This window comes from Musa acuminata, chromosome BXJ1-4 (genome assembly GCF_036884655.1).
Source record: "Musa acuminata AAA Group cultivar baxijiao chromosome BXJ1-4, Cavendish_Baxijiao_AAA, whole genome shotgun sequence".
NCBI classification, from domain to species: Eukaryota; Viridiplantae; Streptophyta; class Magnoliopsida; order Zingiberales; family Musaceae; genus Musa; species Musa acuminata.
Window position 1 is genome coordinate 40,007,149 of NC_088330.1, and position 17,960 is coordinate 40,025,108.

Genomic DNA, 17,960 nt, shown 5'->3' on the forward strand with positions numbered 1-17,960 from the left:
TTTGTCTCCTATCCAATAATTATTGGTTGTCTTAATATATTCCAATTTCTAAAGCGATTGACATTGACTTAAAATGAAGTAGTTCAATTCTCAATTTTCCAAAGTGGTTGACCTTGACATTGACCCATACTCTAGTAGGCCAACTCCCATAGACAAATCTGCATCAGATGCCAAGACTCCAGCTAGTTTCTACCATTAGCTTGTGACTTAGGTCAAGTGGTAGAGTAGGTAGAAATATTCTACATCCCAAAGCTTCATCTTGCCTTCCATCATTATCATATTATTTAATTGGATACGTATTTGGAGTGTTGACTTTTGCTACTACGCTAACATGAAGGAATAAACTATGAGAGATTCCTTTATAGACGAGCTAAGACTATCGAGGATGATTTCACATTTTGTTGGATCGAGGTATATTCCAATTCATATCAGTGTGGCAACATGACATTGTCGTTAATCCATACATAAAATACTCGAATTATAATTTTTGTGTTGCATAGTCTTGCATCTTGAAATCAACATAGTTCATTAAATATTACGATAGAGTATGACTATACTTGTATCAACAAGTATTAGTTCATTAAATTAACAAATCCAAAATAGTTTGAGCCCACTCTAAATGAACATTTTATAATATTACCAACATTTTTATAGCTAATAAAACAAATATTAGTCCATGGAAAAATAATTTCAAAGAGTTTCTCGAATTAATATTATTTTTTCTTTGTTTAAAATTATTATTAATAGAGTTACTATAGATTGATCAATCATCCATTCGAGATCCATATGAGATAGACCAATTTCCATAAGCCTTTCCATAACATCACGAGTCAAATCAATTACTCTCACATAAACTAATTATTTTCCACAGAAAATATAAGAAAAAGGGAGACTTTTATTGGGAAATAAACTAATTTTTTTTCTGCAGAAAAAAAAGAAAAAAAAAGCCACTCACATAAAACTAATGCTGTCTTATCGAAGCCACCCTAATCGAAACCCTTGCGAGCATCGGCGTCTTCACTCGCGCTTCCTACTTCTCCCTTTCACTGCCCAGGACTTCTTGTGGGGCCCCCTATGGATTTCGTAGTATTTTGACGCCACGAAACGATGGGTCAATTTTGCGAGTCCTCGAAGAGGGATTTCTTCGTCGCTTACGTCCTATTATACTCCCTTCCGCCATTTCATTTCTTAGAACGAGCGGAGCTTTTCTCACACGGTTTCTTTGGTACCTGTCATGTACCTATTTCTTAATTGGTTGGAACACATCACGGTGTGGGACCCATATGCTCTGTCGAATAATAGTGAAGGTGACTTATTACGTTGTTTAATCGAGTACGAAAAGCATCATTATTCTTAGCACTTTGTTCCTGAGAGAGAGAGAGAGAGAGAAAGAGAGTACAAACCCTTCTCTTTTTCTCTTTGCTTTTCGTTCTCGATTCCTATCTCAATCTCCTCCTGCGTCTTTGTGGTCTTCTTCGAACCGTCCTCATCCTCTCGATCCGTGCGACCTCAGCTCCTTTTCTAGGGTTTTCATTTTCCACGCCATCTTCGCTTTCTTCCAGGGCGTGCTCGACCTCGGAGAGAGGGAGATCGGGGGGCGACGCCAGCGGCCAATCCGCCGCAAGGATTGCGGGAGAAGAAGGCCAGTCGCTACCGGCAGGTGTTGGCGTCAAGAAGTTTTCTAGTTGAGTCCGAATTGAAGGGATTCGCGAGGGTTTTTGTCTCCGATTCGCTGGTGAATCTCGTTGAGTTTGGCTTCCTGTGAGTGCCGTCTGGGAGTGGTTCGTTCGTTCACCCGAGTGAGGGTAATCCTTTTCCTTTCTGAACATTTAAGGGATTTTGTGTTATTTCAAGTTATTTTCTTGATTTGGCCGGTTTCTCTTAGCTTTCGGATCTATGACTATGTGAGGTGGTGCGATTTCTTTTTTTTATTGAGACTGCTTAAAATGTAGTGGTATTTTTAAATTGAATCCGTATGGCTTACTGATTACGAAATGTAGCGGTAGGGGAAGACTGATCAAGATTTGACCGCATCTGCTTTATAAGATGTTGATTCAACTGAAAATAATTGTAGCCTTAGGTTGAAATGCGACCATGTGTTCAACCATCGTCACATAAGGGCTTATCTTAGTGTCTTTTGGTTTGTGTGTGAAGTCGCCTAAATTGTAGATTATGGTGGAGTTCTTGACGTCGTTGTTGCTTATTTTTTGGGTTGATAATGTTGCATTCAGTTCTTTGATGTTGTCATTGGATATTTCTTTCGATTTTGACACTTGCTTAGATTGAGGTTGCCTTTAGTTGGAGAAAACATATTCTTTTATAGTTACCTGTTTCAATGAAAGTGAATATAGGTCAATAAAAGTTATTCAAATTGTTTTTGTGGTTTCTGTCAACATTGAGTAGGTTAAAAGAAAGGCTTTGTGGGTCTTATGTTGGGATGGAACATTGTTCATGGACTATTGCGGCCATCAACACAAGGAGTGTTGGATCAGCGTGAATAATACTATGGATGTTGGGTCTTATTTTTCCTAAGGCTTCTCGAGCAATATCTTTTACTTGATTCTGACCATATTCAAATATGAGCATCATAAATAATCTGTTACTTTGCTTGTCTACCGAGATTTTTTGTTTCGTTATATGCCTTTGGTAAATTGTTAGCAGGAAACATGTTAGGAGCCAATTCATGTGATTCTATCATTGCTGCACTTGAAAGAAGTTGAACTTGTCTTTGGACAAAGACAAAATCAACAATGACAGAAGCATTTCAAATGTCATGCTCAACTTGGATTTTGATTATGCATAGTTATACAGCATTGCTGTACTAAAGATTGTAATGCCAGAAATCATAGGTGATGATAATCTTTGAAGCTCATTCTGGCCACCTTTAGAAACTAAAGGCTGCAGAGCTTTTTCCCCTTTTACCATCATGCATTCCTACTAAATTTAAAGGAACTACTAATCAGTAAAGGTCCTCCTTTTTGGCAGGCTGCTTCATTGAGAAGTCCTTTGTTGCTGAATGCTACCATTTAGGATTAAGGCTTTTACTTGAATCAAGCCAAGTTTCTTTTGGTGACTTTTAAAGTTATCTGTTATGACTGCTAGTAGTTGATAAACCTGGAATAATTTAGTGATATCATTCAAAATGCCTACAATGTGGGGAAAATCTTCATCTAAGGATGCAAAGAAGAAAACAGTGAAGGAAAATTTCATTGACACATTGCATCGATTCATAAGTTCAACTGAACAGAAAGGCAGTTCAAAATCAAGGAGGATTCAGAGACGTAGCAGTGACATAACTACAGAAAAGGGCTACACATCAAGAGCAGAATCACGATCTACGTCACCCTCCAAGCATGTGTCTCGCTGTCAAAGTTTTGCAGGTAGACCAAATGCCCAGCCACTTCCTCTTCCTGAGATGCCTTCATGCATTACACGCACACCCTCTGAAGTCAGTATATCAAAGCCAATTTTGGAAAAGCGTGGCAAACCACAGCTGCATTTACCCCTTCCAAAGCCTCATCGCATTATGAAAGGACCAGATGCTGCTAATCTTGATGGTGATTTGGCTACTGCATCTGTTTCCAGCAATTGCTCTATTGATAGTGATGACCCAGGCGATTCTCAACTTCACAGCCCTGTGGGCAATGATTTTGAGAATAATAACAGAACTGTTATAGATCATCATTACAGGTGTGTACCTTACAATCTAATGAATGCTATCTGGATGCTGATTTTTCCATCTTACCTTATTGACATGCCAATTTTAGAGGTTAACCTACCTCATGTTTTTCTTTTCTGTTTGAAGTGCGGTGCATAAGGATCGTATCTCTGCTACCCAGAGGAGCCCAAAGGAGATGTCAAAGCCGACGACTTTGTTTTTGGGAAACCAAATTACGTCTGCATCACCAAAATGGGGTGTTCCAAATAGTTACCGGTCCAATATACAAATTCCTCGGAATGGTGCTTTGGGAAGTGCCCCAGATAGTTCTATGTCAAGTCCTTCTAGAAGTCCAATGAGAGTTTTATGCCCTGAGCAGGTGCCGACTTCAGCTTTTTGGGCAACAAAGCCTCATACAGATGTAACTTTTGTTGGATCTGGCCAGTGCTCCAGTCCAGGTTCAGGACAGACTTCTGGACATAATTCAATGGGTGGAGATATGCTGGGACAGTTTTGGCAGCATAGTAGGGGCAGCCCAGAATGTTCTCCTATACCTAGCCCAAGAATGACAAGTCCTGGTCCTAGTTCTAGGATACATAGTGGAACTGTCTCTCCATTGCATCCACGGGCAGGAGGCACAGCACCAGAATCACCTACAAGTCATAGATTGCCTCTACCACCAATAAATGTTTCTCGCAGCTCTCCCTTTCTTCCAAACAATTCAACAACAGCTACTTCTCCCATATCTCGTAGCCCTGGAAGGACAGATAATCCAACAAGCCCTGGATCACGGTGGAAGAAAGGAAAATTAATTGGTCGTGGCACATTTGGACATGTTTATGTTGGTTTTAATAGGTACATCTCTTACTATTATAAAGTTGTGTTACTGTTCTAGGAATATTGTGGATAAATGATTATCTAATTGTCTGTATCATTGAACTTGATAAGGTTGGCAAGGTCTGGACTTGACAAATTCATTGCCAAAGAATATTTTTTTTGTGTTAACAAAAGACCACCAATTGTAATAATGTGCAGTTTGATTATATCTAGAATGGGAACTATAAAGGGCAATGAATTGAAGGTGACAATTGTTCTTTACTGCCAAGGTCAATGTTAACATCTAAAGTTTAAGGGTTACTGGAATGTCGAGATTAGCATGAACATAGTTGGTGGGACAATTGTGTGGAAAAAGAAATCCAAGGATGATGATTCTTGTGTTGCAGATCTGTGTTGATAAGCTGAGAGTGGAAGGATATCACCTGTCTCTGTATGTTGACGGTGATGCCCCATGTGCCTCGTGAGAAAACACTTTTTGTGTCCTTCCATGACATATCATTCTTCTTAACTGGCTATCTCCTGTATGTGAATCAGTTGTATCAAAGCTATCTGAGCATATTATGACTGGTCTTGTTTTGAATCAGAGGTAGATTTATGTTATTAGTTGATTTGTCCAGTGATTTACCATGTTAAGGCAGATACTAGGGAGACAGACTGTTTGAGAGAACCATGAAATTAGTAAATCATTGGTCTTGATATTTGGGTGGTGACCATATATAATTACCAACTGCCAGTCCAATGAAGGATGTGACCTTAAATGAAAAGCTGAAGTATGTGGATCAGATAGACATCTGGGAATGAGTTGATTGATCTGGAAAATTAATGTTCTATTATGTAGATCCGAGCCTCTTTATTTGATATTGGTCGTATTTATTTTTATTTACTATCTTGATCTTTTCTTTGTGATTGTCATTCTCTGTACTCAAACTTGTTTAGGCTTTGTTTTTGCTAGCTATCTTTATTTCATTTGTGGCAGTGAGAGTGGTGAAATGTGTGCAATGAAGGAGGTAACCCTGTTCATGGATGATGCAAAGTCAAAAGAAAGTGTGAAACACTTGGGACAAGTGAGTATCATTACCCTACCAAGGGTACTGCATGATGAGCACTGTATGATATGTTGATTTATTATTATTATTAATTTTTCAAATGTTGTCTTTTTTCGGCAGGAAATATTTCTTTTGAGTCGATTGCGGCATCCAAATATAGTGCAGTATTATGGCTGCGAGATGGTATTACCAACTCTCTTGAAATTTCTAGACTAATGTGATCCTTGATTTTCTTTATCCATTATTGCATGTCATTCTTTTGACCTACATAGTTTTCCATCAAATCTAAATGGTTTCATATTCTACAAGTCTATTTAAACTCTTTATCTCCTACATGATGGGGTATTTAGCAAAAAAATGGTGTAAATGTGTTATATATCAGTTGTCAGTAGTCAATATTGTGTTTCTTGAAGCTATATAGAAATATATACAAGTCATGAGAAGTTATGATACCTTAGGAAATTCAGCAGGAGATTTCCCTTTTCATGTCAATTTGCATTGATACTTTGTGATTTTATCTTGTATCATTCCTGTTCTAATGTTCAAATCTTTCCTCATGTAGACATATATATATCAAATGAAGGACAGTTCATGTATAAATACACTTCTTGTGGGCACCAAGTACTGCCCATCTGCACACACAGACCACTGGAGCTTGTAATATACATATATATGTGTGTGTATATATGTATGTATGTATGCATGTATACAGAATAACTATAGTCATGGTCTCCCTAACTGGGCCTTTAGCCTTGAAAACCCTGAATTGGGGATCTCATCGTTGAACATTGTATAAAACTAGAAGCCTTTATGCTGGGTTCGCTATTTGTTACCTCTCCTGTGATTTAGCTCTTCTAGATCATGCTTTTAGCTACTAACTTCTCAGACTGTTAGCCCACGTTTGTATTAGGTAAAGATTCATCGGTGAATACATTTTTACCTTGTTCTACAGGTACCAGCTAGGCAGCTACATGATGCCACTATTCTTTTATCTCTTGGCTTGTTACTGATGTTGAGAAGGATATAATTTTATGTTTACTAATCCGTGTTCACATCTCACTTGAGGTGGCCTCTTAAGGCATTGACCTTATAGATGGTAAGAACTAGTAGTCTGCTGTGTATATCTGTGGTTTGATTTAGACTTTTTTTTTTTCTTTGAACAGATTGAAGACAAACTTTATATTTACCTGGAGTATGTATCTGGTGGTTCCATACATAAACTTCTTCAGGAGTATGGTCAGTTTGGTGAGCCAGCAATTCGGAGTTATACACAGCAAATTCTCTCAGGACTAGCATATTTGCATGCTAAGAATACAGTCCATAGGTATGATTAATATTTGCTTATTCATTTTAGTGATCGATTTAATTTCATGAACGAAAGAAAGTGATGTTACAATCGTAGATTACCTTTCTGCTTCTGATATAGTGGTCGTTACTGTTCAGGGACATTAAAGGTGCAAATATATTGGTAGATCCAAATGGCCGTGTTAAGCTGGCAGATTTTGGGATGGCAAAACATGTAAGATTTTAACATTATTAACTTGAAGCAAACATCATTTAAGTAATTATGATTTTGTAGTTATATGATAATATTCGATATTTAGCTCACTTATGCATGTTCTCTTTTCATGGAAGTTTATGTAATCGACATGCAAAACTCTAAAATGCTTTTAGCAATTTTTGTTTAGCTTATATCAAATGAAATATATCTATTTCTATAGAGATGAATGCTAGATATTCCTATTTTCCTGTTTGATTTTTTATGCTAAATATATTTAGTGATATTTTCACTTGACACATGTCTGCTTCCAACAACCTAAGGAAAAACTTGCTTGGTCATTTAAATTGGTGCTGCATGACTCTTTGAAGTGTTTATTTTTGACAATGATACCATTTTGTGGAAAGTGGCCCCATAACTTCGTCTTACTGCATCTTAGCTGCATATTACTTTCAGTATCAGCAGCAGTAGCAGCTAATTGTGTTCTTTTACATGATTTATAGGATGTTTTATGTGGAGAATCACCATTCCAAATGCAAATATTCCTAATATCCATAAGATTGACATGTTATTTGTACCATTTATTTTATTGTCTGATGTTGTTACCATAAGATGAAAGCAAGAGATAGTGTGAGGAATTCATGTCTAGTGTGATTATCACAGCTATAGTGCCCTGAATGTGAATGATGTATCTCTAGACATCAAGCTATGCTAAAAAATAATGCTTATTACATTGTAAATTAAACTGTCTGTGCACCTTGTGCAACCATATCTTCATTGGGAAGTATAGTTATGCAGACTGTAAATTAAGAATCAGGATCAACCTAAGATGTCATGCCAGTTTGGGGCATGTTCTTCCCCATACTTGTAGTGCATTCCAGCATTCCATGGATAAATATGATTGGTATCAAAATTTCCAGTATTTTGTTTAAACTACTCTTCTGATATCTTGAAAATTCTTTCATGCCATAGTTCAAAGTTATTCTATATGGAATTGATTTTTGAAAATGCTGAAAGAAGTATATTATTTACTTACTGAACATTATACTATCTCTTAATGTTTTATTTCTTCTAAGATTACTGGACAATCATGTCCGCTATCATTCAAGGGAAGTCCTTACTGGATGGCTCCTGAGGTATGTTATACTCTACAAGTGGTTCTTTTACCTTTCATATTTGATTTGCCAAGCGGATGCCTCTAGTGTTGATTCCTGACTTCGTGCGGTTAGGTCATCAAGAATTTGAATGGATGTAATCTTGCTGTCGATATTTGGAGCCTAGGGTGTACTGTTTTGGAAATGGCTACATCAAAACCACCTTGGAGCCAGTATGAAGGGGTTGGTACTTGATCTTTCGAGCTTAAGATATATAGTTACTGATGAGACATTCAAGCAGGATCAACAACTCTAATCATCATTTGGTTTTATGTATTAGTAGTCATATCTACCGAGCATATGTACAGTAATAGTATGAAGTATGAACATATGTTTTAGGCAGAATACTCATCTTTTATAATCATTTGCTTTTATCTATGGAACACACATTTTAGTACATGTCTGAAAATTTGTGGTGGTAAATCAAGTGAATTCATAACTTAATAATCTTTCTCTTCGTGCCGGTTGCTGGACTTTATATTAGTTGAATTCATGTACTATGGGACCTCAGTTTATATTAGTTGATTTTTCTGTTGTTGCAAATGATATTATTATTATATATAAGAATCAGACATACTTAAAAGTTTTTGCTTTAAGTCTAGGGAGGGTCAATTTATGCAGAAATACCCCAGCAGGCAAAGAAGTTTCCTCATTAGGAATCTCCTAATAGAGAAAAAAAAAATCTTTTTTGTTCGTAGCATGGTGAGTCTTAAATAGTAGCAGTTCCATAGAAGTCTCAAATAATAGCATTTCTCATTGTGGTTTCTGTGCTTACAATTAAAATAGAGTTGGATGTAGTTGCTTCCTTTATCTTCTTTACCCAATATTGTTTTCTTCCAAAATGCAGAGGGTAACTTTGCTTAGTGAGATATTCATTTAATAAAATATGGAACTATCACATTTGGTGTATGTAGCTTCATCATCAGAATTGTTGAGATGCTTGTCCACATGAATAACTCATCCTAAAATACATGAAAGTCTCCACATAATGGAGTATGGTAGAATTCTTGGATCTTTAAGGTGCCAGAACACTGTAGAAACCTTTGGAACATCTTTTAGCTTCTTATGGGGTGCTCTGCAACTCTGCAACTGATAAGCTGTGGGCATACTTCTAATGTGGACTTTAGATCCTTTGTCTCTCTCAATATGTCAATTTTTTAGAGAGCTTTTGATAGTAAACTTACCAAGAGAACTTTATTAATGACATAACAACGTTCACTGGTAATTGTATTATGCTGGTGACAAATATTTGTTAGTCCTTTCCCCAACATGTTCTTGAGGTAATAGCTGTTTTGGTTGTTTGATCAACACGTTATCACCTTTAACATATCTCACCTGATTGCACCAGCCCGCTCATGCGAACCCAGTCAGCCAGTGACAGAACATGATGTTAACTTATTTTATGAGAAGGCCTCTGCATTTATTTCACTTGGGAACTGAAGTTACAAGATGAGTTGCACATATATAAGCTACCTACATATTGAATTTCATATAAGAAGAAACTGAACATTTATAAAGCATAGTCATGTCAGTGCTTCTGTCTGGCGATTGTAATCTTTGAGAAACTTACATGTCACCTGGTGGCACTAGATTGCAGCAATGTTCAAAATTGGAAACAGTAAGGAGCTTCCAACAATCCCTGATCACCTATCTGATGATGGCAAGGATTTCATAAGGCGTTGTCTTCAGCGTGAGCCATCCAAACGTCCTACTGCAGCTGAGCTTTTACAACACCCATTTGTGAAAAATGCAGCTTCTCTGGAGAAATCTGTTATTAATTCTGAACCTTTAGATTTGTCAAGTGGTGTTTTAGGTGGAGCAAATACTAAGGTATGAATATACGCTGCCCTTCATGTGCTCCATTACATCTATTAATGTCTTTGCGAGTAGGAAATAATGGCTTTGATGCGTGTAAGGTTTGGCTTCACTGAAGTTGCATAAGTTTGTTAGCTGTCTCTTGCTATGTGAGATTGATGATTTATATATATGCAGATGCAGTGATTTAAATAGGCGCTCAGGCGAGGCGAGGCCCGAGCACCTTGTGTGTGGACCAGGCGGTGTGCTTCAATGAGGCACTGCCTGGACGCTCACTCGAACCTAGGTGCTGGGTGCTTTGGGCGAGCGCTCGGTTCAAATAAGGCAACCGAACTAGACTTTTAAGTCTGGTTTGGTTTAAAAATAGTTAGTAATGTAGTTTCTTATCCTCAAAAGCCACCTTCATGCCCGCTCGACCCTGAGCCAACCCTAGCACTGGTTCTGCCTCCGCCGTAGACGCAATAGACCGAGCCTTGCTCTGCCATCGACGGACAGGTCCAACGGCCTAGCAAGAGCCCGTAGCTTCCTTCCGTTGTTGCTCGATGTGCAGTTCCTTCCATTGTCGAGAGAGAGGACCGCAGGTTCCTCTGCCACTGACGGACGCCCTCTGGAGCTTCTACCGCTGCTGCTGCTGTTGTCCACAGCTTCCACCGCTGCCACTATTGCTGCCCGTAGCTTCTACCGCTACCATTGCTGCTGTTCGCAATGTTGCTACGAATGTCTTAAACTAATCCTCCGCCATTGTTGTTGCCAGCTTCTCATCGCTGCCTTCTCACCGCTATTGCTGTCACTTTCCACTGTCGGTTTCCACTCTCAGTGACCCTTTTATACCCCTCTGTTACTATTAATAGTTTTTCTCCCCCTCTAACTACTATTAATAGTAAGTAATATATTGTTAATAGTATATATTTAATTTAATGTCATATTTTTATTTAAATAATCTTTTAATTATATTATATTTTTTTTATATATTTTAATATTTCAGAACGTCTTGCTTCGTTCGGATGAGCGCTTAGCGCCTCGGGTGTTTTGGGACCTTAGTGCCTTTTGGCACCTAACGCTTTTTAAATCACTGTGCTGATGATAGTTGTCATCTGGTGGAGGTGAAGAACTTCCATTTTTTGTCTAATTTATGTAATTTTAATAATACATAGGAAGTCTGAGTTTGAGATTCGACATGTGCAAACTGCTACTTTCTATAAGAACCCCAAGAAGTTTCTGACCTAGTTAAGGATTGATATAAATGTTTTTGCTTCTTCTTCTTATTAAATTGAGTCATATGCATCTTAATATGTTGCCCTTCTTACACACTAAGTATTTATCACTGGTTTGTAATTTATTTTCTTCAAGATTCGTTTTTGGAATTGACCCTTGTTTTAGCTGCTCTTCCCTGGACTTCTCATCTCTTACGATTTATGTACATTTTTGAAGCACATCCAACCAACCTACTCTATTATGACCATGCTTTTGGTATATTTCGAAAGAAAAAGGAAAGCAAGATGTTGGGAAACTATTTATCAATTGTTTGTAATTTATTTTCTTCAAGATTCATTTTTGGAACTGACCCTTACTTTAGCTGTTCTTCCCCTGGACTTTTCATCTCTTAGGATTTAGGTACATTGTTGAAACACATCCTGGTTGGGTCAACTGACTCTATTATGATCATGCTTTTGGTGTCTTTCAAAAGAAAAAGAAAAGCAAGATATATGGTTGGGAAACTGTGATTGAAACCATTTTGTCTTATTGAATTGCCCATGTTAGTTAGTCTCATCCCACATGGTTTGCTAGGTCGGATTATCGTTTGTCTCAGTCTCATGCTTTCCTTTTCCCTTAACAATTTCCAAGCTCTTGGCGTGCAATCAATGTTGGAAGTAGGAACGGGAGTAATAGTGACCTGAGACTTACCCTAATTGGCTTTCTCTGTCTGAGGCTGACCAAACATCACAAACCTCTATCTCATCTCCCACCAATTTCCTCCCAAACATCAAATCATTTCTCCATGAATCATTGCAAAATTGGGGTTTCAATGTTCAATTGAACTTTGATCTTCTGCCTATAAATCAGGACAAAGTACAGTATGTTTTCCACATGGGTTATCACTTTAGATGGATGAAGTTGATTATTTAGTTCTTTTAAAAACTCTAAAAAGAAAATTGTTGCATGGGGGATACAAAGTAGGCCTTTGACTTTTTAAGATAAAAAAAGAAAACACACATTTAGGGCCAGTTACATGGACATTTGTCCCATTGAGCTCTATTTAGTAGAATTTGGAGCCAATTATTTTATTGTGTTTCTTAATGTATGTCGCTGTGTATAGGAGAGCTGTGTTACCTAGCCAAATGAGTTTTGATTGAGCATTTCGATAAAGAAAAGCTGGGGTGTGACTGTGTGAGACTTTTATGAATTGGAGAAACAAATAAATAGAACTAGAATGCACTTGTTTCAAATGTCTTTTTCCTTTCATTTCTTTTTGCTTTTATTCCCTTTTCTTCTATTATCATCATTGCTTTTTAGTTGAATTTTTATTCAAGCAGAAATGTTTACAAGATACTATTTTCCTAGTTTTAAGATCTGATGATGTCAATGATACAAAAGGAGTAGATGCCAGATCTTAAAAGGGCAGCTTGCAGTTCTACAGAGACTCGTATATCCTCCCCCATCTTGTGTGTCAAATATGCCACGAATGCATATGCATAAGATGGAAAATACCAAACTCTTCTATTATAGATTTTGCTGAGCCTGCTTGCTGTTGGACACTCCCAAATTGAACAGAATGTACAACCACCATGATGATGTGAAAAGTGATGTTTGGTACTTGCTACCATGATTCTGAGAGTTTTACATGTAACTACCAATTTCTTGAATGTTGATTACATCAGTATTTAAATATCATATATCTGCTAAAATTTAGAGCTGCCTGTACTTCTATAGTTGCAAGCTTCCTGTGGCTTTACAGGCTATATACTCCGCCTTTCAGGAGCAATTAGGTTTATTTATGGTTCATTGTTCCAACAGGGGACTATGCACCAAATTGATAGGTTTTACCAAATTTGTATGTTACCGGATTTAAACATTTTCAGTTAGACTAACCTGGGAGATCCCTTTAAGAGCTGATAATACGTCCACATTTGTTGCATGCAACAAAAAATTCATCTGATTACTATTACATAATTATTTTTTATATCTTTCTTTGGGTAGCAATGAGAGGATTCAATCATTATGAATCTTGGATTTAGGTCCTGTTATATGATTTTCATGGGTTGTAATAATGGAATTGTTTTGCGTTGGATTTGTAGAATATAATTTTATTCTCCATATTGTTTCTATTCTTGCTCCATTTTGTATCTGCTTTGATCTTAAATGATTCTCGGAAACCTTCTCAAGTTTTCTCTACCAATCTTCATGAAGTTATTATTAAAATTCCAGACTGTTGGCCATGCAAGAAATTTGTCTTCTCTGGACATGGAAGGAACGTCAATACATCGTATAAGAGCTGGAATATCTACCATAGCAATGAGGTAAATTGCTTTTTTTGCTCTGTTTTGGCCTTCTTTATTAAATTAAAAGACAAATAAATTTGTCCATGCACTTTTCTGCTTGTTCTTTTCTGTTTGTTCTTATAAAGAGATCTTCCAGACAGGAAATAAGATGTAAAATTAATTTCAGTTTCTAAAAGCATTCCCTGTAAGTTTTTGCAGCACTACCAGAACTAAATGCAAAAAGGGTTTTGGTTGAATTTATAAATTAATAATTCTGGTACAATCTGAATATTGTTGTAGCTTCTCAAGGTGAAAGTTTTCACTTGATTGTAAAAAAGCTGACATGCTTCATTTTTTTTTTGCATTTTATTCCTGGTAGAAGTTGTTGACATTTTTGCCTCAGATTAAATCATATTGTGAAGGAAACCAATGATTGTTGCTTAAATTAAAAATATACTGTTAACAGTATATTACTTAAAGTTAGAGAGAGGAAAAAAAAACCTTAATAGTAACAAAGGGAGATAGCAATAGCGACGGAGGATTAGTTTAAGATAGTTGCGATAGTGTTGTGAACGACAGCAGTGGCAGCGGTGGAAGTTGTGGACAGCAGTAGCAACAGCGAAGGAAGCTGTGGACAGTACTAGTGACAGCGGCGAAAGCTGCGGACAGTAGCAGTGGTAATGGCGGAAGCTGCAGATAGCAGCAGTGGCAGTAACGGAAGCTCCAGAGGGCGTCCGTCGGTGGTGGAGGAACCTAGGGTCCTCTCCCTCGATAGTGGAAGGAAGCGACAGCAGAAGCTACGGGGGTCGTCGGACTCGTCCGTCGACAACAGAGGAAGGCTTGGTCCACTACGTTTGAGGCGAAGATAGTGGCAGAAAGTGTCGGTAGCGGAGGTAGAAGCAGCGCTAGGGTTCCTCGGGGTCGCACGGGTGTGAAGCGTGGCTTTTGAGGTAAGAAACTACGAACCGAACCAGCCTTAAACCGGTTCGGTTCACCTAATTGAATCGGGCGCTCGCCCGAAGTGCCCAGCGCTGGCGTTCGGGCGAGCACCCAAGCGGCGCCTCATTGAGGCGCGTCGCCTGGTGCATACACGAGGCGCTCGGGCCTCGCCTCGCACCTGAGCACCTATTTAAATCCCTGGTTCTAATATGCTTTTGATACCAATTTTTTAGTAGTAATGAGGATAGTCCGTTGATTGCACATGTCTACAACAACAACAACGAAACTGTATTGTCCCAAGTATTTGGTGTCAGCTTTTTATTGTCATTGAGCTATGTTTTGCAAGGATGACATGATGTTTCTTTTTAAGCTAAAGGAAATGCACTGCTTTTTAATCATGTCAAATAATGATTTTGTTTATGCCTTTTTTCACATGCTAATTCCTGAAGTTGTGCAATCTATCCAGGAATCATATGTTGTCTTTTGGGACTTCAGAATCCTTCTTTAATCTGATGCTTTTTCATTGTGTTTGATACGATTGTGTTATTGTCACCATTACCTCTTTTGAGAAATTTCTTAATGAACTTATATATGATTGGTGAAACTAAATTGAGATCTGACTATTAGCACATGCTGTCTTTGCAGAATTTCAGAAAGTTCTTCAGTCTTATGCTTTTAATTTTTTTCCCTATAGCTAAAGAATTATTATTTTGATTACCTATTTTGTGAACTTTGGTAATCAGCTAATTTATGAATGGAGAAATTAGATTGAGATATGACTGTTTTTTGCACTTAAGAGCACTGCTTTTGCATAGGTCACATGAGGTTTGTTTTTGGGGCTAAAATTATAGTTTTGGGTTTTATTTTCAAATTTACAGCTCTCTGCACCAAACATCTTGTCTGATTATTGAAAAACATTCTTGGTTTAATCTTATGGTTGTCATTTTATTTGCTCTGAATGTGTTATTATCCCCAAGACTCTTTTTGAGAAATCTGTTAATAACTAATATATGATTGGTGAAACTAAATTGAGATCTGACATTCTGACTTGTGGAATATGTTGTCTTCACAGAATTTCAGAAAGTTCAGTCAATCTTATGCTTTTCATTTTTTTCCCTACAACTAAAGAATTATTATTTTGATTCCTATTTGGTGAAATTTGGTAATCAGCTAATTTATGAATGGAGAAATTAGATTGAGATATGACTATTTTTTGCACTTTAGAGAACTGGTTTAGCATAAATTACATGAGGTTTGTTTTCAGGGCTGAAAGTAATAGTTTAGGGATTTTTTCAAATTTACAGCTCTCTGCACCAAACATCTTGTCTGGTTATTTAAAAATATTCTTGGTATTTATCATGATTTTCTTGTGTATTTTCTAAGTAAATAAGATAACTCTTCTGATTCCTTTTTCTTTCTTCTGATTGCAGCGATGCCCGTGCAAGGTACATATCTTGTCCAGTCTCTCCAATTGGAAGCCCTCTATTGAGTTCCAGATCTCCACAGCATATCAACGGAAGGATGTCCCCTTCTCCAATTTCAAGTCCTAGAACTGCCTCAGGTGCATCCACACCTCTGACAGGTGGCTATGGTGCCATTCCATTTGGTCAATCAAAACAGGGGGCTCGTGATCATGATGGATCCACTTGCTTATCAAAATGTACAAATGATATCTGTGCTAGTGGGATCATCTACCATGAATCAAAACTCAATTATTTACCTGGAACACAGCAAGGCTCACCAAAAATTTGGGAAAGAATGGCATCTGAAGCTGACATTCTCAGCTCACAGTTTGGCAGGTTCAGACACGGTAATCTTTGGGATCCTTATGAGAAGCAACCTATGCTGTCTGGTATGCCTCTTCAGGTCTTGAGAGATCAAATTAAGTTTGGGCCAACACAAAATCTTAGTTCTGGTCCTTCAATTCCTAACCATGCAAATGCTAGTTGACTTACAGGATTAGTCAGCCAGATTATGTTTGTTTTTTGGTTGGTTCTGGCATGGTTATATCATCCCCAACGACATAAAAAAAAAAACTAATTTTATATGGTAAATAATGGAAGTTGCAACTGTACAATCATTCTTTGTTCATTGGAGATATAAGAAGTGGATGCAAGTTTCTCATGTGCAAGGTCCATCGAGTTTTATGCTGGTAAGTAGACTTTTGTTTTGCCGCAAAATGATTATATATATATATATATATATATATTTGTGTGTGTGTGTGCGCATGTGTGTGTGCGTGTGTTAGAACTGCAATTTCTTTTCTGAAATTGGTCTAATCATTTGTCATTTATAACCTCCATACAGTTTGCTCATAATAATCCAACAGTCTGAAGTCCTTGTATTTCATGCATCTCATTGATCAGAGTCCTTTTGTATTAAATGTATTTTGTATGGGCCTGGCGATGGTTGAGGTTGCCAATTATTGGAATTATGGGATCTTTGCTGATGCTTATTTTATGGTTTCTAAAGTCTTATAAGATTGCTATTTCATCTAAATAAAAATGTTGGACACTTACAAGTAGTCGAGACTTTTTGTAAAGAACTATATTTTTTTCTCTTAATCTACTGCTGCATCTCTTACACAAACTTGGTGTCATATTATGTAAAAATTTATTTCTTTTGTATGTAATGAGTACACTCGTGTGCTGACTTTGTATTTGAAGTTGAATTGCAGATTCAGGTGAATGACTTTGACAGTCATCTAAATCTTGCAGCTTCCTTGTCATGAAGAGTTGAGATGGTTGATGGTTGAAGGATGAAACCATATATTAGCACCTTAATATGTTAGAAGAGCCAGAGACAATCTGGAAAATTGCTCCATCTGTACTTCTGTATACTCTTTGCGAGGCCATCCGGTACAGATGATATGGAAATTGATTCTATGTTTGCATTTTGTGCCACCACGATCGTCAAATGATCCTCTGCCATTCTGTTTGTATTTTGCTCCAACGTTGTAAATCATCGACCCTAATCTACTGTTTCTCTATCAAATTGGATGTGCAATGTTGGTGAGGCACTTTGAGCCTTGTCAATGCTGTATGTATACTTGTTAGTAAATTAAGAGAGAAAAAAAAGCATATTCTAATTGTTCTTCGTCTCTATTATCCTTTGCATGTTTCTTTATTGCTTTCTTTTTTAAAATTTTATTAGGTATTCTGCAGGTGCTACGGGATTTATGATTAGCCTGTTTTCTTTCATATATTCTTACCCTAAATTTTCAAGGATTTTACTCTTACCCATTACTTCAGTGAAGCCTACTGTTTATTTGAGGAACCACAGGAGCTGTCTGATCCAAGGCAGAATTTAATGAGTGAAATCCAAGTTACTCTCAGGAGCAAATATTTGGGACCTTTGCTTCGTATACTGTGTTGTCTTTGGCTGAATATATTGACATGTCAACCTTTTAACCAGATCTTGGCAAGTTTATCAACATCCAGTCTGTAGTGTTTGTTACATGGCGTAGAATGATCCAAAAACTCAGTTACGGAAAATTTATACTTGTGCGGTGAAAAAATCTTTTAGCAAATTTAG

The 17,960-nt window shown here is 37.3% G+C and overlaps 1 protein-coding gene across 6 annotated transcripts; it reads left to right on the forward strand.

Annotated features, from left to right (window-relative positions):
- The first annotated feature begins 1,371 nt into the window (after positions 1–1,371).
- LOC103982741 (mitogen-activated protein kinase kinase kinase YODA) lies at positions 1,372–17,514 on the forward strand. 6 transcript variants are annotated; one of them, XR_671523.3, is made up of 13 exons: positions 1,372–1,805; positions 2,986–3,690; positions 3,806–4,513; positions 5,472–5,559; positions 5,662–5,724; positions 6,705–6,865; positions 6,985–7,060; positions 8,116–8,175; positions 8,269–8,376; positions 9,784–10,023; positions 13,417–13,526; positions 15,857–16,578; positions 17,093–17,514. XR_671523.3 is itself a non-coding variant. In XM_065178454.1 (13 exons), the coding sequence occupies exons 2-13, from the start codon at positions 3,143–3,145 to the stop codon at positions 17,155–17,157; spliced, it is 2,649 nt and encodes an 882-aa protein (XP_065034526.1). In that variant the 5' UTR covers positions 1,372–1,805; positions 2,986–3,142; the 3' UTR covers positions 17,158–17,514. The 6 variants fall into 6 exon arrangements, 2 of the variants coding, with proteins under 2 accessions (XP_065034526.1, XP_065034527.1); XR_671524.3 differs by having other exon boundaries at positions 17,104–17,514; XM_065178454.1 differs by having other exon boundaries at positions 15,857–16,278.
- The last annotated feature ends 446 nt before the right edge of the window (positions 17,515–17,960 follow it).